The sequence below is a fragment of the Podarcis liolepis genome, assembly GCF_965112155.1.
Source record: "Podarcis liolepis genome assembly, chromosome: 4".
NCBI classification, from domain to species: domain Eukaryota; kingdom Metazoa; phylum Chordata; class Lepidosauria; order Squamata; family Lacertidae; genus Podarcis; species Podarcis liolepis.
In genome coordinates, this window is record NC_139558.1 from 80774084 (window position 1) to 80794741 (window position 20658).

At 41.6% G+C, this 20658-nt stretch overlaps 1 protein-coding gene across 7 annotated transcripts in view; it reads left to right on the forward strand.

The window, feature by feature from the left end:
• Nucleotides 1-20658, forward strand: part of FLT1 (fms related receptor tyrosine kinase 1) — a 138959-nt gene that overhangs the window by 15142 nt on the left and 103159 nt on the right. For 3 of the 7 annotated variants that reach the window (XM_083498858.1, XM_083498857.1, XM_083498856.1), the window contains exon 3: nt 285-447. The exons of 2 other annotated variants lie outside the window; for them this stretch is intronic. Coding sequence is in view for 1 of the 5 variants with exons in the window: in XM_083498854.1 (XP_083354980.1) it covers nt 12112-12187 (76 nt within the window). In the remaining 4 variants the exon portion in view is untranslated. Of the gene's footprint in view, nt 1-284; nt 448-10984; nt 11804-11918; nt 12188-20658 lie in introns of those variants that run through there. 2 more of the 7 variants (XM_083498860.1, XM_083498854.1) reach the window with 2 other exon arrangements.

The following is a 20658-nucleotide window of genomic DNA, read 5'->3' on the forward strand; positions in this document are numbered from 1 at the left end:
TGAAGCAAAGTTCTTAACCCGAGGTACTATTTCTGGGTTAGCGGAGTCTGTAACCTGAAGCGTATATAACCTGAAGTGTATGTAACCTGCGGTACCACTGTACTGCAAAATGCCTTCATAAAGTTTAGATCCATTGCTTATGGGCAGAATAAATGAAAGCAAAGAATGATCTGGTTGCCACATATATCTTCTTTTAGAAAGCTTAAAGTGACTTATATATCCAGATGCCATTCAGATCTACGTCTGTACAGCCTGGCTAACTCTACAACATCTGTTTCTTCTAGATTCTGCTGTTGGGTAATTCATTATTAGGAGCAACCAAAAAGTCCCCAAGATACGACAAGCTTCCAAGTTCTCTAGAACTCTTTATCAGGCAAGAAGTTGCGTATGTTGTGGTGAAATGAGGGCGATTTCCAGAACAATTCAGCTAGATATTGCTACCATAAGGTCAGCTTGCAGGCATATCTTTAGGCGCCAGGGAATGTTATTGTTTTGGTTACTATGTTGTGTATTTTTGTGTTTTTATATTGTAAACCGCCTGTGATCCTGGGACGAAGGATGGTAAATAAATACATACAGTAAATAAATACATATATAATTGCATTATTGGCATAGACATTTGCCTCATGGCTACAGCATCTTGACAAATCTTTCCTCTGCGTCCTACGCTTTCCTCCTCCACCAACTGTACTGATCATAAGCTTTAAAGTAAATCTTATATTGCACCATTTAAAAAGAAAACACAGATGGGGTTGCGTTAGAGAGGGAGAAACTGCATGTCTTTTTCTCAGTTTTTCTTTGCATCATGCCCACAAAAATGCCACATGCTTCATGACTCACTATAACAGAGGCTGAAGTTTCGCTTCATTTTTAAAAAACGTGTCTGTCTCATGAAGAGGGACTTAACGCACCCACTCATCATCCCACACCTCTTCACTAGCATGGTGCAATCTCAGTGGCCCAGTGGTATTTTTTGTAGGAATGAAATTCCTAATTTCTGCTGCATTCAACATTTTTCTCCATTCTAAACTGTAGTAGTTTTTATTTTTTTATCATTTCCAGCAAATAATCTACTTTGTTAACACAAGGTTCTTCTTGTCAATTCCAAGGAACTGCAATTCTTCTCCCCACATGATCTGTCAGGGTCATGTTGCATTGCATTTTGGAAATAAGAGACGAAAATAATAGTAGATTGGCCAGCAAACACAAGATACAACAAACATTAAACTTCTAAAACTATTGTTAATATAACAATGGCTTGCAAATTAGAATAACACAGTAAATAAGGGTGTGCACAATGAATCAAGCAGTTAAATTGCCTTAATTAGCATATTCCAACAGTAAACTCATATATAACCAAAAAATGATTAGGTAATATATTGCATTTTTAAAATTACATGGATGTGGAGCTTAGAAACATGCATTTTTTTTACTAAGATATTGTAAACTTATTTATTAGATTATTAGCCTTAAAACATTGTACTAGACACCAAGATTCCCTTTGCACCAAACTTAGAATATACCAGTTACCCACAATGAGTGATTGTTGTTGTGTTCAAAATGGTATGTTCCATGCACCAAATGGTGAATTGTACCCAAAGGTGTTGTTACTTACTTACTTATTTGCCATTTCACCTTTTTTTTGTATGGGTTGTTATCATAGTCAGTTTTGATTTCTTTTTCTATGGAGTTCTGTTTCAGGGAATGATCTAGATCTATGAATATAGATAGGAGCTTTTCTTTAAGAGTGTCTCCATCTTTCTTAAGCTGGTTAGCAGAAGAGCTTATTCAATGCATTTATATCCCATCTTTTTCTCCAAGGAGTACATGGTTCACCCCCTCCATTGGTGCCTGTGGCAACCCTGCGAGGTAGGTTAAGAGCCTGTGACTGGCCCAGGGTAGCCCGGTGGCCTTTGTGGTTGAGTGGGGATTTGGGCCCTGATCTCCCAGGTCCTGGTCCTAGCTTCCTAGAGTTATTCTGATATGGGGTAGCTATTTAAATTAAGTAGGCAAATAAATATGGGGAAAGCAAAATGTCACTTAGAAAAGGATCTGGAATATTTTCCTTGAAGCCTGAATTTGTCTTATTTTGGATTGTTTTATATGATGTTTTAATGTGTTATAAACTGCTAGGATATTTTTTCTTTAAAATATAAAGCAGCATAGAAATAATAATAATAATAATAATAATAATAATAATAATAATAATAATAATATATATCAGCAGCCTTAATGCCATGTTTGAGCAGCTCAGGGCTACATCTCTGTTTTTGGCACATGTTTAAAACAATCCATTAGTATTATTAAGTAATTCACTAATGGCTCCTTGCTATCTTGGAAAAAAGTGAAATGTGGAGTGCAACAGAATTATGTCCTGGATCTGTTTTTCAGTGTCTTTATAAACGACTTGGATTAAGGAGTTGAGGGAATGCTAATCAAATATGCAGATAGCACAATCTAACAAAATGAATTGCAGTGGGGACAAATGTAAGGTTCTGCACTTAGACAGGAAGAACCAGCTGCACCAGTATAAGATGGGAGACACCTGGCTTGCCAGTAGTACATGTGAAAAGGATCAATGGGTCTTAGACATGAGTCAGCAGAGTGATGCAGCAGCAGCAGGGGGAAAAAACCTCAGATGCCTGTGCGAAACCCTCAAGCAGGATCTGAGCGCAAGAGCTCTCTCCCCTTCATGGTCTCCAGCAACTGTTATTTGGAAGCATTCCTGCCTCCAGCTGTGGAGACAGAGAGTACCCATAGTGGCTAGTAGCCAATGATAGTCTTTGCCATGAATTTATACAGTCATTTTTAAAAGCCATCTAAGTTACTGGCCATCACTGCCTCCTATGGGAGCAAGTTCCATACTTTAACTTTGCAGTGAGTGAAGAAGTGCTTTCTTTTATCTGTCCTGAATTTTCCAACTTTCTGCTTCTTGGATATCCATGAGTTATAAAGTTAAATGAGATAGAGAAGAGCTTTCTCTATCCACTTCATGCCATGCATAATTTTGTAAACTTGTATCATGTTGCCTCTTACTCACCTTTTCTAGTCTAAACTATGAAGTCCCAAACACTGCAGCCTTTCTGCACAGGGGAGTCACTCCATCCTCTTGATCATTTTGGTTGCCCTTTTCTGAACTTTTTTCCCACTTCTACAATATCCTTTTTGAGGCAAGGTGACCAGTACTGTACACTGGTTTCCAAATGTGTTTACACCGTAGATTTGTATAGTGGCATTACGATATCAATAGTTCATTGTCAATTCCTTTCCTCCTAATGATCCCTAGCATGGAATTTGCCTTTTTCACAGCTGGCACACACTGGGTCTTTTAGTGCAAGCATTTCAATGCTCCCTCTCCTTCACTGCACACTCTTCTGTAGGTTGTTCTGACCCCCCTAAACCAGCGGGGAGGGGGCATGTGGGAGGAGCATTGTGGGGATCACTGTTGCGCTAGCAGAGGTCTTTGTGTAGGCTTCTGCTGATGATACCCATTCCTTGAATCTGGCCTATTATGTTCACCTAAAGTGTGAATTTTACAGGTGTTTGGAAACATGTAGGTACATTTATCAGAGAACCAACTGTTATTTTTTCACTTACAATGTGGGAAATGGTTCTTAGACAGTGAAGTCAAACCCCAAAGGTGAAATTGGGTTGCAGTCCCGTTCTGTCCCATTCCACCACTACTCTGTCCCATTCCACCCCTGCCCTGCTCTGCTCTGCTCCTGCCCCACACCCTTTCAGCGTTGAAAAGAGTGTGTGTATCAGTGGGTGTATGCATGCTGATCCTGCACAAGTGGGGAGGTGCCTGTATACACTTACCTGGGAGTATGTTTCAGAACTTTATAGGTTTATGTATTTCTGAGCAGGTATGTATGAGATTGTACTGTTAATGTTTATTTTAGAGCATTGGGAGTACAGTCATACCTCAGGTTACAGATGCTTCAGGTTGCGCGTTTTTGGGTTGTGTACCACGCCAAACCCGGAAGTACCAGAACAGGTTACTTCTGGGTTTTGGCGCATGCACAGAAGCGTCGAATCGCGACTCGCGTGTGCGCAGACATGGTGCTGCAGGTTGCAAATGCTGTGGGTTACAAACGTGCCTCCCGCACGGATCACGTTTGCAACCCAAGCGTCTACTGTATGACTATATTAGTGGCTGCTTCAGCTTTAGACTAGGGCAGATTATCCTCTCCAGATAATGGTGGTCTACAACTCTCATCAGCCCCAACTGGCATAGCCAGTGGTCAAGGATGATAGGAGTTGTGATCCCAACAATATCTGAAAGACACCACATTGGCTACTCAGGATTAAGGTGTATTCTCCACTTTTGATCCTTGGAACTTGTGTGCATGTGCACGCACGCACACTCACTCAATCTCTCACACTCTAAAAAGTTCCTTGTTGCCTGCAGTGGCCTATTTTCACAGGCATCATTTCTTACCATAGCTTTGTTAAATAGACAATAGATTCTTGTGTCAGTCTTATTGGCACCAGTTTTGTATAATACAGGAAACACCATTTCCTTTTAGGGCTGGAAAATTAACTTGGATCATGCTTTTCCCTTTTTATTGCTAATCAGGACACACCCCGGGAAACCTGGCTTTCTGATTCTGGAAAAGGAACGGGAAGCAGCATCAGCATTCATTTTATATCCTATTTTTTCTGAAAATGCTTTACTCTTTTACCATTGAGGGCAGTGACTTGAAGAAAGTATATCTAACAACCTAATCCTATATGAATGTACATGGAGGAAGGACTTTGCTTATTTATCACTATATAACTGTGTTGAAGGACTACTTCAGCCATTACAATTTCCTACTTAAGCTTGCTATCTAGGTTCTAACAACTGGTGGGCAACTTCAGGCCCTTGCTCTGGCTTCTAAGGGTACTTTATTGTTAAACTGGACTTGGAGCAGACAGCCAGTCAAACAAACAAACGAACAAAGGACACCTTCAAATAAACAACTGTCCTCTGAAAACTATTCAAATGGAGGAATGTCCTCTGTTAATGTGGGACACATGGCCACCATAGGAGAAATATTTCCCCCCACTATTCATTGTGATGTCATTGCGATTGATTTTATCTTTATCCCTCTGAGCAGAGTTTTGTTCCTCCATAAAAGGTCATGTAAGCTTGGAGAAAAACCAGACTAAAACTGAAAAAGTCAGTAGACACCCCTCTCATTTCTGTCTTGGATAATGATCTGCTGGATCTTGCTTTCCTGGGCTTGGAAAACACAAGGGACTTTCTGACTCAGTTGGTGGAAACAACGCGATTGCTTTATTAAAGTACAGTTCTACTTCCCACTTTGAACTGAATGCACAATAAGAAGTTAAAGTCTTCCTGTCATCATAAGATTCTGCTTTATATTTTCAAAGGAAGTTAAACATTGGGAAAGGAACAGCAAGCTTAAAATAGATATTTCAGTTTCCAGTATAAAATCATATTAATATGTGGATAACTAACTTAATAGCAGATTCTAAGAAACTATTTTCAAAAGCCAGAGATTTCTATAATGAGCCAGTATTACTTTTGTAATACAGGCAAGGCTGATTTAGGCATGTCCAAATGATGTGTGATCGTACACGCATGCATGGTGCCAAACCCGGAAGTAGCCCCAAAACATCATAAAGATGTCACAAAAAGGGGTGGGGTGGGCTTACATGTGCTCTGCCAACATGTGCAGAGGCCTGGAACATAACCCCCGTGCAAAACAAGGATTGTCTGTAGTTAACTCCCCACTCCTCACTTTATGAACATAACAGTATTTGGGTGAAAAAATGCTTTGTTGTTTTCTGCGTGAACACATGGGCTTATTTCTTTATTTTACAATTTTATTGTAATTTTAAATGGAACAACACACAACTAAAACTAATAACTAATAATATAACAAATCAGATACAAATATTACTATTTTTCAGTCTGAGTGGCTGAATGTCACTTCTTCTACTAAGTAGTTAATGAGCCACATATACTGGAAATTCATCATACAGAGGAAATACTTGCAATCCCCATTGCAAATGGGCATATTTCAATCTTTTGGCAAAGGGTAAACACACACTGACCTGGTTTGAATGTCAACTATGACTTAGCATTCAGTGTATGAGTCTTACGCTCATGTGTGTCTCCTCACTCCAGTGCAGCCATAGGAAAGCGATTGGAAGCTTTACTTAGGTTTTCAAATAGCTACAATTATAGATAACTATCTATCTATAACAGCTAATACTGTACTTAATTTGGTCTTTCATCTATTTGTGGTTCCCTGGCAAGGGGCTTGCCCTACATATTTCCCATTGGTTCTCAACACCTTTCTGCTTTATGCCAGATCAATGAAACGGAAATCAGCTGTTATTCAAAACTTAAGTGTCAGATCAACCCGTTAACCTGAAATGCATAATTGAGATCTGGGTCATGTGGGTGGTCATGTCTGTTGTTATAGATCTAGATCTAGGATAACAGAGTTCGGGGGTGCAAGGGCACCCATAACTGGTAGTTAGTTAATGTTAGAAACTAATACATGGTTGAATTTAGATAATATTTGGAGTATTGGAGAGAAGATGCAGATGTTAGATTTCAAATACGGGCTGAACCAGGGGTTTGGACTAGATGACCATTGGTGTCCCTTCCAGCTCTACAATCCTATGAATCTATGGAGACTCCAGTTAGACTGTTTTATTGGATCACCTTGTTTTGTTTTATACTGTTTTTATTTATTTTCATGATGCAGAAGAAATCACCTTGTTGACCACCTGTGACCTTGTCCATCTTTGCTTGTTGAATCAGTACTTCCAGTGTACTGGATCCAGTATACCTGAATATGAAGTAGTAGATACCTCTTTTAGAGAGGGGTATTTACCTATAAGTGGCAGTGGTACAGACTTTATTGAAAACATCTTAATCAGACCCTTCTGGCTATATTATCGCTCCGTTTCATATCTGGGCAAGGTATGTGAATGTGTGGTGGTGAGGTTGTGGATGAAACTGATTATGTAGATCCCATCCAGTCTGGCTTTTGGCCTGGTTTGGGGTGGTGATATTGAAATTGCCTTGGTTGCCATAGTGGGTGACTTGCACTGTGAGAAAGATAAAAGTTTAGCCTTATTGGTTCTGCTTGGTGATCTGGCACTGTTGCTCAATGTGGAAGTGAACTGAGTAGTGAGGGGCCTTTTTCTAGCTTCAGCTTATTTACCAGCTATGATCATTCCTAACACATTTGAATCGCTGTGGTTATCCATAAGTCAACTCCGGTTTAAATTACTGCAGGATGCTTCATGTGAGTCTGCCATTGAAAAGCCACAGCAAAATGGTACAAAATGTTCCAGCCGGGTCAGGATTTTGGCTGTATTTTAACTATAAGCATTTAAACTATATTACACCTATTTTATTTTATTTGTGCAGGTTGCTGCACAATATTTTACATCAATTTTGTTTTTCTCTGCATGAACTCAAATCAAGATACAGTGGTACCTCGGGATGTGAAGGGGATCTGTTCTGGAGCCCTGTTCGCATCCTGAACAGAACGTAAGATGCGACAGCGCATTTGCGCGAATCGCGTTTCACTGCTTCCGCTCATGCGCATGATGTCATTTTGACTGTCTGCGCATGCACAAGTGGCGAAACCCAGAAGTAACAAGCTCTGTTACTTATGGGTCACCGCAGAGCGCAACCCGAAAGCGCTCAACCTCAAGTATATTTATGACTGTACTGGGGCTAACATTTAAAACCCTAAAAGGCATGGGACTTGAGTACCATCTTCTGTATATCTCCCTGTTTGTTCTGGTCATCATCTGACCTACTACTCCAACTCATCCAACCCCATGGTGCCCAGTGGCTGGCTACCAGGGAGTTTTCTGTTGTAGTAACCATCTTGTGGAATGCATTGCCAACTAAGATTCATCAGGCCCTATGTCAGTCTGCTGCTGAACATATCCTGTTGCCCCTCTTGCTATTTGTTCCTGAAGGTGCATGCCCTTCACTGCAAACAGCAGGGAAGGGCACTATTTTTAGCAGGAAACTGGTGTGAGTCTTCAATCAGGAGTGCAATATGTATCAGGTGGGCCACAACTGCTTTTTATTTGAAAAATAAATGGGTGGAGTAGTTTGGTCCTCATCATGTGCTTGTCCTACATCAACAGGTGCTGGTAACAAACCTGAATTTGTGATACAGCTGGTATATGTTTGCCTAGAGGGAAACTGTTCTACTACCTCCTGGTTCATTCGACCTGTCATGAAAAGATGGGTAAGGATGTGACTTGTTCTATGCTCTCCTAACTTTTTCAGTTTCTGAATATGAGCCTTTTCTTGTTCCTTGTTCAGCATGGACCTGTTTCTTGTGGTGGATGATGTTTCAACTGAAATTTCAGTAGGCTTGGGTCCTCTGCAGTGAACTGTGAAAGTTGTAGCAACTCCTGGATCTTTATCACATGGGAAGTCATGGAACTTGAAAGGAAGTAGGGTTGGTGAAGTAGAGTTTTGGGTTGGGAAATTCATCAGATCAGATTAGGGCTTGTCCTCTACTGCTGTTCCTTCCCATTTTTAATTCCTTTTGGGAGACAGGGCCTTATCTCTCATTATTAAAACAAGGAAAAGCATTTGGATTTGCTTATGTGATGGGAAAGAAGTAAGATCAAGGCTTTATAGAAATCACATTTTCCCAGCTGTTCCATAATAATAATAATAATGTTTGGGAATTTTGAAAATAGAGAATAGGATCCTTATATAACATTCACATCAATAAAAATGAACCCTGTGGCTTCTTGTTCTTTTCCTCTGAGATATTTGTTATTGGCCAGTATCAAGGACAGGATATGAATCTAAGATGTAGGACCATCAGCCAGTCCTACAATGATGAGAAGGGGTTTTTTTGTTTTTGTTTTTTACATTTTAATAAGAGTTTTTCACGTCTTCAGGAAACACTCCAACCACTGCTTTTAAAACTGGAAAGCTGAATCATAAAAAAAAAATCCTGATTCAATATGGTTTTGTGGGACTCAAGAGATCTGGGCTGTTTTTGGCTTCGTCACTAACTTCCTGTGATGTTAGCCCAATTGCTTAATTTCCGTGTGCTTTCATTTCCTTCTCTGTAAATTAGGATAATGACGTTTGCTTACCTAGCAGGTGTGTTGTGTGGGAATACATTAACTAATATTTAATAATATATATTGAGAAATCTGCATAAAGACATCCTGCTCATGTACTGTTATTTATGTACAATTGTTGCGGCCATGTGTTCTTCAGGGCAGAGAATTATATTTTTTTCAATATATTTGCAATTTTGTAAAATACCACTCTTTCACGGCCAGATCACTGTATTGTTGCAACAATAACAAGTTTAGCAGTCCTTTTATCACTAGAACAATTAGCCATATATGCCACCTCAAGATTACAAAATACGTAATTCAGCATGATCATGGCAAATATGCCTGTAATAAAGCATTCAGTGCTGGTATTTGAGGTAAATAGCTGTTAATATTGAAGAAATAGCAAGCAAATGCAATAATCTAAAATTAGAATAATCAGAGGAATTTCTGTGAAAATCTGCTGCTCAAGCTTGAGAAAACAGAATTCAGGGTAGGATTCTTCCAATACTTTTTGCATATAACTTTTTTTTTCTAGGCATGAGACAATCAAAGTGTGGATGAGACCTTAGTTCAATATCATCCATAGTATCAAGGGTACAAGACATCAGGAAATTCTGCTGAGCAAACCCTACTAAAATGAACAAGAGCTGTGCAAAAGCACAGGAAGTGCTTCTAGAATGGATCATTTTGTTCTGAGTGTGTTTTTACGTTGTTGGAAACTGAGCGTAGCTTACACTTGTCATGATGACATGTGATTGGAACAAATAAAGTATTAGCTACTGAGAGGTCACATCTGATCATCTAATGCCAATAGTATAAAAATGCCAATTACATGTGCTGTTTTGTTTAGGTAGCTTTGCAAATACATCTAGCTGCTTCCCACTACTCAGGGTGCTTCCAGGCCACCTGTTTATAGAGCATTCATTCTGATTTCTTTGCAAGGAGACTAGACAGAGTTGGCTATTTATTTATCTTTTTAGTTTGTAGGGAGGCTAGATGATGTCATATAGAAGCAAGTGTTCTCATGCTTTCCAGTGCATTTTCCCATCACTTCTCATACTGCAAGCGCATTTGGGGAAGCGCATTTGTTGTGCAAGCACTCCAAATCAACTATAACTGCATGACCTAAATTTGAATGCAATGCAAAAACAGTAATAGCCTGGAAGCACCCTCAAAGTGGTACATGTTCATAGATCATTATAAGCATCTGTTACTATAGCATAGCACATTAAAAAAATATCCATGCTCAAAGATGAGCAAAAAGATAAGAAAACTTTGAACACCCCTTATAGAAGAGATTTTTCCTCCAATTGCTTTTGTATTTATCCTTTATCTTTTCCACATTGCAATAAAATAATGAAGAGGGGGGTATATGGAGGAAAGAGTATTTTGGTACACCAAACAAATTTTGTAATTTAAGTTTAGAGATAGCCGACTTCTTAGAATAGCATTTACTGTGCTAGTCCATAAACCTATAACAGATTATAGCTATAATTAGGCAGGGCAGAGGTAGTAACTGTGATTGCAAGCTGCCCATCGTCTACGATCGACATTTATCTAGTTAAATCTAAGCGTTGCTGTTAGTCGTGTTAGCTGCTCCCGGGGACGCTTCTGAACCGTCTCATGTAGCATGAGTTCGTGAACGAGTTCTTAGAAACCTAAGGCTGCGATTGCTGCTTGCAAGAGGGGACCCCAGACTCCGCCTACAGAGGATCGTGATGATCTTGTCCTAGCCTCAGAAGCGATTGGGAACCACACGCCTAGGTACGAAGTCACAGAGAGTGATATTGATCTCCGGGATGAAACATCCTGGAGGAGGAAGTTCCCTCAAATGCTGATGTAGTTGCATCACTTAGGGGGTTGAGGAACCTCGGTCTTTTGAGATAGATAAAAAGAAGTTTTGGTCTCGGATTCAGTTGGGTCGCAGATTGGGCAATCCATGTAGAGAATGGTTAGCCTCTTAGCAGCTCAAGAGGAACGGTTGATAAGATAGGACAGATACCTTCCAGTTTTATGTCGTTTGCGTGCTTTCCGTTTTCCTCCCCTCTAGAACTGCAAAAGATCTATCACGCTGCTTACATAGAACCTCCACTTTTCAAAGCAAGACACAGTAGTTCGTTAGGGAGGACCTGCTGATGGGGTATCCTGGAGACATCTGAATGGCCGCTGTGAGGAGCAAGCTCTTCGGGTCGATTGACTTTTGGTCAGTTCCAAGAGGGCTTTTCTTACGCTTTTAACTAGTTCCCCAAACAAATTTAAACGGGCTTTTTCACCTGGCTCACCCCCACCCCCGGCTTCCACTGCGTTGTGCGTTTCGCAATTATTCCTACGTTCAGTACAAAACCTGAACACTTCCAGTTTTGTGGAAATCCAGGGAAGACTATGAAAAAGTACAGTCTTTAAAGACGAGTTCCAGAAGCATTGTACAAAAAGCCATATCCACTTTCTGCGAAGTCCGCTGCTTAAGAGTGGCGCCGTTCTTGGACGGAACTGCTAATAAATCCCTGCGATTTTCTATCGACCCACCCGCGCGGCGGGATCAGTTTGGCACAGCAAGTACAACCGGGGAGCCTAACACCTCCCCGCCCCCTCCCCGCGCAATGGAATCCGATCTGGAGTGGAGCGTGCCAGAGACGAGAAGTCGTGCTCTTCGTTCCCCTTCAGAAATCTGCCGGCCAATCTTAACTATCTCATCCCAGGCAGGAAGCGGGGTCGGCCGAAGGTATTGCTGGAAATGGGGGGGCAGAGACGGGCGGGGGGGGGCAAGTGACGTGGGGGGTGGAGGCGTGATTGGGAAGAAGGATGTGGGCTGGGGAGGTTATAAAAGGGCCGAGCCCGGCAAGCTGAGCGCCCTTCGGATACTACCTTTTGCTTTCGATCCGCTCCGTCTGCGGAGGAGGGAAGGGGAGAGCGAGAGGAGGGAAAGTTCCTATTCCGCGGCGCCGGGGCTTGCCGGACCTTGGGCGAGAGAGGGAGCAGGACTCACTTCGGAGCAGCAATTTCCTCCTTGCAGTGATCGGCGTGCTTCGGATGGGCGGCATGTTTGGTTGGGGGCTTTCTGGAGCCGTGCTGGGCGGGCTGCTGAACTGCTGGCTCCTTCTGGCAGGTAAGTGCTGCTGGCAGCGGACCGACAAGTCCCTCCTCTGCCCGGGGCGCACGGGCGCCGCTCCATCCTTTACGCCTTTCTGGATCCTGCGGACGGGGATCTGAAAGGAGTCAGGCTTTAGGACAACGCACAAGAGAAAGGGGCCCTCGGGGTCTGCCAGGATCCAGCCAGCGTGTCCCTATTCCGGCTCCCTCCAAGGCTGGCGTAGCGCAGCGCACGGGCGCGCTTACCTTGCGGCACCTTGCGCTCGCTTCTCTAAAATGCGCTCGGTTTTTAAGCGACGGGTCTTCATTGCCATCGCAGAAACAAGAGCGGGGCGTTGGAAACCTGTCAGGAAGGGCATCCTCCTTCATCTGAACAAGGGCTTTCCCCCAGAACCAGCTTCTTGGATTTTGATTGTCAGGCGAGGCTGCTCTGCATTTGCCGCCGCCGCCGCCGCCGCCGCCTAGGTGCAATCTGGAAAAAGTAATCGCTTCCAAAATTGGCCACGCGGAATGGGGTCGGAATGAACGCTCCAGCCCTCTGGGATCAGGTCACCCTCTTCTCACTGAGGCTTCTCCAGGAAGCTTCCTATGGGCTTTCCCCAACCGCACCATTTGTATGGGGATGCGCGTTCCACCCCCTCCCAGTGGGCGAGCGGCCCTTCCATTATACCCCCTCTCCGCAACCAGCTGCTTGGGCTTTCCACGTGGATTTTTCGAAGGGTGCTCCCTTAAAGAAATTAATAGCCCTCTCCAGTATTCCACTAGTGCACGCCCACCCCTCCCTTCTATCCCTCCTAATGTGGATATAGTAGGAGCAGCTTATAACTTCCGCTCTGATGGTCCCAGCCTTGCACTGCGGCTAGGAAAAGAATTCGCATTCTGACCATCCGCCTTTCAAAGATGCGGAGCTAAAATGCCTGGTGTGGCACCAAGTCCGAGAGCTTCTTATTGGTAGGAAAATGCCAGGTGAACAAAACAAAGCAGAACTGGCTGGGAGACCGGAGAATCCAAAGCTCTTCCCGTAGAAAGTGACATTCGTTTTCTTTCCTGACATGGGCTGGGATGCTGGAAGCTAAGGGTTGGTGCGATCCAGGCATGGGCTGTTGTCTATAAAAAGGAGTACCAGGGCTAGAATTTTATGCACGCAGGAGTTTCTGCATGTATGTGATTGTCGTGGGACTTGATGCTGAATTAAAAGGGTGATGACTTTTTTCCTCTTCTGTGCCAACCCAGCGAAGTGTTTCCTTAATTCTAAGCCTAGTGTCTTGAAGGGAGGAACTGTCCTGGGTGCTCTAAAGGACTAACTCCCGGTTAACCTATACATTAAATCTATCTTCATTTTAAAGTACTTAACAATTGCATTTTGCAGTTATGTGGAGATTGGCAATGTGGCTGAGAAACTGACCTGTGGGATCTCATCATCACTGATTCGGTTTGGATTAGAAATATGCTGCTGACAGCACCGCTTTCCTTTTAAGTTTAAACTTGGAAATAAGGCTGCTTTGTTGGGAGCAGAGAGCACTGACATCAGAGCGGTTTTCTTACAAATAAAGTGATTAAGAGAGTGGTAGATTTATATGGTATTTTTCGGTATTCAGATATGCAACCCAGTTCAACAGAAGTATTTCACTGGTTGAAATGGAGCCTGCTTCCAAGAAACTGGGATTAAGTCTACAGTCATGTGCACACTTATCTGAGAGCCAGTGCAATAATAAGTGTGTTTTCACAAGTGACATATTTGTGTGTGTTTGCACGCACACACACAGTTAAATTGTGTCTTCAGTTCTTTTGCTTCAATAAAACTTACATTGACTAGGATGTACATTGAATTGAAAAAAACTCACTTCTGATTTGTATCTGGCATGGGCAAAATTCACATTGGCATAAATAGTGTAAGAAAACTTCAAAGATGCTACTTAATGTTATATACGAAAATGGCTGTAGTTTGGAACATGTTGCTGGTGAAGGCTATTAATGTGGGAAAGGAATCAGATCATTTTAAACAGGATGTAGGATCTATGTATGAGTTAGAGATGTTGGAAACACAAATAAGCATCACTTACGAAAACTGTCCTTAAATCTCATATCTAGTGAACATTTCTTCTGCTTGATTTTTATCCAATAAGCAGCTTGTCGCTCCTTAATATGCTTGTGATGGTTAATGGGTGGATGATCATACACAGTGCTATTCTATGTCTGATTGACAAAAGTTGCTGAAATCCATATATATATATGCGCTAAAATGATTCAGTGTTATAGAAGCAAAGAGTGAACAGAACATAAAACAGGCACCACACTTAAGTCTGTAGTGTCCTGCATTGTTGAGATTATTATTAGCAAGCAAAATCTTAATATGTGATAAATAAGTGTTTAAGAACACATGAACCTACTGGATCAGGCCAATGACCTGTCTAGTCCTGCACCCCATTCACACAGTGGGCAAACTGTTGCACTCAGATCTTGCTTTCAGACTTTCCATAGGCAATAGGACTCACCCCACTTGGGATTCCTAGCATTCAAAGGCATACTGCCTCCGACAGAGGAAGCAGAACATAACCATTGTGACTAGTGGCCATTAGAAATATGGATATTCAGTTTTATCAAGAAGATGCAATTGGTTGTGAACTGAATATATATTTAGTGGCCAATCTAGACTTGCTGCCAGGCATTGTGTTTAGAGGCAATGTATAACAACATGCACAGTTGCTAATGGTGAGCATATTTGTGAGCATCACACTAAGTTGTCCATAAGAACTTGTATTGAGTTTCCTTTCTTGGATCCAAACTGCATAGAGACATTGGAGCAGATTTATAGAAGTTCAAAAGGTTTTCTGTGGGTTGCACAATTCTAAGAACAATCGAAATAAAGTGATAGAACTTACATTCAGGACAATGTACTGCGTGTTTCAAAGAGTTAAACCAACATTTTAAACCAGTTCAGGAAGACGATTTGGGTTAAACAGGATTATCTGTACATTTCCTTAGAACAAGTTCCAGTGGACTTACAGTGGTAGCTCAGGTTATAGACGCTTCAGGTTACAGCCTCCGCTAACCCAGAAATAGTACCTCGGGTTAAGAACTTTGCTTCAGGATGAGAACAGAAATCGCGCAGCAGCAGCAGGAGGCCCCATTAATTAAAGTGGTACCTCAGGTTAAGAACAGTTTCGGGTTAAGAACGGACCTCCAGAACAAATTAAGTTCTTAACCTGAGGTACCACTGTATTTCCAACAATATTATGTAGGGTTGGCACTGATACACTTTTTCAGATTTCCCAATCTTGTCCTTAGTGTCATCAACTGTTATTTGAAAAACTTCTTTTTTCAAGTACCAGGCTTGTTTTTTCCTATGTATTTCAAGTGTCTGAGTACTCTTATTTATGTTGCAGCTCCTCTCCATAGCATTAGTCAGGGCATCTCAAGTGGAAGTTTGTGTTCAGCAACCAATGTGGATTCCTGTGCTAGGCAAGCAGATCAGAGATGGAGATTTTGTCATTTGCTGCTAAATAGAAGAGTAAATCTGCCTAACACAATGGAAGGGTAGATTGCTTGGGGTTGCTCTACTGTCCCTTAAAATGAATATTTACTATTTAAGTAGCATCCTCATTTATGTAGTAATAAAGTCAGATTAATTTGGAGGAACAGAAGAGGGTGGTGGATCTAGAGAAGCAAAGATCACAAAGATATAAGAGCAGTAATATCATCAGGGCAGGACTTTGGGGCAGAAGTCCTGGGCCCTCTTAGCAAAATGAGCAGGCTGGTTTACTACATGTAGAAGTTTGCTACTTGAGAGGCAAGTACACAGTACACAGACCATGTAAGCACCATTGTATGAGAACAAAATATTGGGGGAAATAAGACCAGTTTATACTGGATCTGGAAGTGTGCATAGGAGTCAGTGTAACACTCAAATATCCTTTCCATGGTACTCCTACACTTGGAAGACTTTTCTGTAATTGCAGTAGCTAGGAAATGCAATAAGCAGGGCAAAGGAAATAAAACTGGTACTCATAAGTGTTCAGTTTAGTTTAGAATTTTAATTAGTGGCAAGATCTGGGGTTTGTATTTGTACACTTTCTTGAATGACATCAAATACTCAACAGCAAATAGCTTCCTGTGGCACTGCATGCTATAAAGACCAGCAGCTGCTGTTGATGAGGCAGTAGTGGATAACTATGCTGTGTTCACACAGCAGTGTTCCACTAGTATCAGTGACCTTGCTCATATTGATTAATGTATTTATGGACAGACTATGGTAGTAAAGGAAGTAAGTGAGATTGAAGGAGGGTATAAAAGCGCAACTAAGACTTCAGTTGACAGACCTTATCTTCAGAGTACAATGAAATGGTTTGTTTCTTTAAACTAATGAAATATAGAGAAGACCAGAAATATTCCTACAAATAATATTTTTAAGAATTGTGGAGGTTTTGTCACTTCCTCTAGAGAAAGTCAGACAATGGTGAGTGTATTTGCCCCACAGAATTCAATGGGGTTGACTGTCATTTCCTCTTCCTCCTTCTTTCTTTGAGGGTGCATGTGTCTAGGGATCTCTGTGTCACTTGAGAATTCACATTACTTTGTCAATCAAGTGCTTCAGCTTAGTGGTAGAGCATTTGCTTTCCATGCGGAAGGTTCCATGTCCGATTCCCAGCATCTCCACACAGAAGTGGGAATGCCTGCTCTCAGAAATCTAGAAAACTTCTGCCAGTCGGTGTATATCAGGGACTCCCAAGCCATAGACTGTGGACTACCAGTGGACCACGAACTTCATTCAAGCGGTCTGCATCATGTCTGTAAAAATACAATTTAAAATCATTCATGATCTAGTACAGTGCCTTACAATTGCTACAGCAGGGCAAAAAATCAGAAACGTTCAAGTGATCCATGGGAGAGAGAAAAAGTTTGGGAACCACTGACAGTACTGAGCTATTTGTACCAATAAAGCAGCCTCCTTAAGCTTCCTATATTTTTTAATAATTCCTAGGATTCTTTGGGGGAAGTGAAGCCATGCCAATTGAAGTGATATAAATTCGACAGAGTTATAGTGTAATTATGCCCTATGTCTTCATGGAGCCATTTCTCAGCTGTTGCTTGAACTGCACTCAGATGAGCTTAACAGAACAATCCATAGAATAGGAAGCCAGCTTAATTTATGTCAGGGTAAGTACTGCCAGTGCAATTTACCCCTATTCCAAACTCCCATTTTGCCAATGTAACTTTTGCTGGGTTGCTGGATCACATGACTGAGCTGAAAGGAGTTTGGAATTGGGTATATCTCCTCCTGCCCTATCACATCCCCAGCACACACCCCAGAACATCCCCTTTGAAATATACTCGGAATCAAGCGAGAAGCTGCTGTCGGTTGCCATTCTGAGCTCCTTGGGGCCCGGAGCTGAAGCCTGGATACATGGTGCGAGGCAGCGGTGCGGCAGGTGGCGGTGCTGTGTGTGGCGGTCAGCTCAGTGGGATCCCATCCTTGTCGCCAGTGAAATATACTTGGAGTCAAGAGAGGATTTCATGCTCTTTATTCAGCTCATAGTGGTGAGGAGGAATGGAAGTTCCCCCAGAATGACTGCTTTATATACATTAATTACAGAATGGGCCCCACGTGATTGGCTACTTCCGGGATTCACCTGTAGGCCAATCAGGTTGAGGATTCACTTCCACCTGGAGCTGGATTGGGTGGCTCCTGTGGACCAGTCAGACTGCTGCATTCTGGACCCTATTGTTCTAGGACCAATCAGACTGCTGCCTTTTGGATCCTATTCAACTCAGTACATAGCACCTTTTATGGGACTTACCCTGCCTCAGCTGAGTTGTGATGGAAGACTTACACAATGTATCTGTGGCTGAGCCGGGACGAAAGACTTCAGCAGGAGATTTGCTTATTCCAAACCTCCAACTGATTTTGAATTTTGGATTTCTCCCTAAAAGGAAGCACTGTGCCAGATTATAGACTATACGTTCATCATTTCTATTATTATTTATATGCAGCCTGTTGGCATATTAATAATAAATAAACAATAAAAGCATAAAATAGCAAAATGACAAAATACTTGCCCATCACTTTGGATATGTGTTTATGAGCTGCATTCATACCATCACCACAAACACAGTTCCCCAGCATTCTAATCTCACTTGAAATGCAGGCTGTATATTTAATCCAGGGCTGGCCCACTCATGAGGTGACTGCCTCAGGTGACAGGATCCACAGGAGCAGCAGATCCCAGTGCAAATTTTTATTGCCCCTTTGTTCCTGTTGTCAATCTTCACTTCCCTAGTGAGGAAAGGGGAGACCTTTTGTGGCTCATCTAGGGTGCCAAAGTGTTTTGGGCTGGCTCTGATTTAAACAACAGATTTTTTTCAAGTCATCCACAGAACCTCATATGATTAATCGATTGCATTTTATTTAACCAGGTTGCAGTCCCGCCATCCACCTCTCCCCTCTCTCTCCAAGCTTCAGTGGGTGAGCTTACCATTCAGCAAGAGCAAATCATATCAGCTAAGAATGCAACTACCTGCACAATATTAAGCCATTCAATGGGATGTTTATTACCTTTTGAGCATTCCTGTATACTCCCACTGACTTCTGTATACCAGTTCTCATCCTGATATTTAAAATAAATGAGCCTTTTTGCGAGAAAAAAAATTAGAATGGTGGAAATTAGAGATTCCTATTAAGAGATTTTGATCACCCTCCTACCTGTGTAAGAAGCATTTCTTAATGTATACAATATATACACCAGTAGCGCTAGTTTGATTGAATTGCCCACTTTGGCTAGCAGGTAATCGTAAAAAAAAATATTTAAGGCATGTTTAATGAGCCTTAAAAACTTCGTGGAAGTGATTTGTAATAGAGATCTTCATTGCCCACTGAAGAAAAGTTAGATTCATTAGGTTTTAAGCTCTGTGTCTACTGCTGTTTGAATAGATAAATGCATTATTCTCATTAATGACTTCAGTAAAGGTTACTCAGTGTATTAATGGGGTGTCTGTTCTAAATGGTTTTTAAAAATTGACCAGGGCTTCCCTATGGAGAGATGAATACTTGCCTGAGGCAGTAACATGGTGCAACAATTAAGTGAAGAGCCAAAAGTCTGTGGCTTCAATATAGTTATGTACCCATCTTTTCAGATTACTAAGCAATAAGCAAAATATGGCAATCCTCCTAGGTAGAAATGAGTTGCTGTTTGTTGTGTGGTTGCGGTGTGAATTCTAAGCGCACCAAGAAACTTTTAGCTGCCACAAGACACTGGTCTTTTTGTAGGTCCATCCATGAGGCAAGCTAAGCAGTGGTGCAGTTGTGTCATTTTAAACTTTGTATGTCATTTAGGAAGCCTATTTATATGGTAATGTGTATAACTTTACTTACTTCAGAAGGTGGTAAACCAGCCTTGTGGCATTTGGGGGCCCTCCTGAGTAGGGTCCTAGACCTCTGCCCCCAAGTTTTGTTCTGATGGCACCACTGAAGCTGGGAGTTATTCATTCTTTGGAAACCGTCTACCAACCTGGGGAAATGGGATAGTAGTGCTTTGTTTACAATGCTTTGTTTACTACATGGTTGGAGACTACAGTACAGCCTTTTCTCCTAGTTGGTACTAAGTTCTGAGCATACTGTACTTGTTAGTCCCTTCCCACCTATTGTCTATGTCAGTGAATTGTGATAGAATAAATCAATGCTACAAAGCCCCTTCCCCTAGTTTCCCAATGATAATGAGTCGATAGCTTCAGTGAAAGATCATGATCACAAATTAATGCAGATATAAAATAGAGTATATTTGAGTGTTGACTCTGTGTAGGGGGTGGGGAAGCAGCTACAGCTCTCTGAAGTAGTTTCAGGCTGAATTCAACCTCTAATGTGTTGAGAACGCTTGTATATGTTTTAAAGTCAATTCTGTATTAATTAAGAATGAATCAAAGCCCATTTTAAGGGCTTTCTTGAATTGATATATTGTAGCAAAATTCATCACAATCAGCCAGCAGGTGTCTTTATTTCCAGATTTACCTTTTAGCTACTGTTACTGAACAGTAACTAAAAGGAAGCAGCTACTTAATATTTTATTAGGTTTTATTTTAATGTAGTTCAATAAACATGCACAGGATTCAGGTGTAAATAATTTAATATATGTGTGGCTATATCTTTCTGTGTTTGTGTATACAGGTGTTTGACTCTGTTTTTAAAGGACATGGGGACCTCCAGACTTTCAGTGTTTGGGGATGGGAGGATTCAGTCATGCTGATTCAGGATGTGCAGTTAAAGTTGATTTGATTTTCTTGTGCAACAAACTTGCTTCTCAGACCTTTTGTGATAAGGAAAGTTATGGGGAAATACCTTTGAATGTGTGGGATAACAATTGCAACATTGTATAATTTTCCTCCCAACAAATCCAAGTGAATGCTCAGTAAACAACTGGCCTTGTTTAACCCCCCTGCAAACTTGGGCAAACAAATCAGAATGAATGATCAATAAAGAAGTTATTTGGAAGTGAC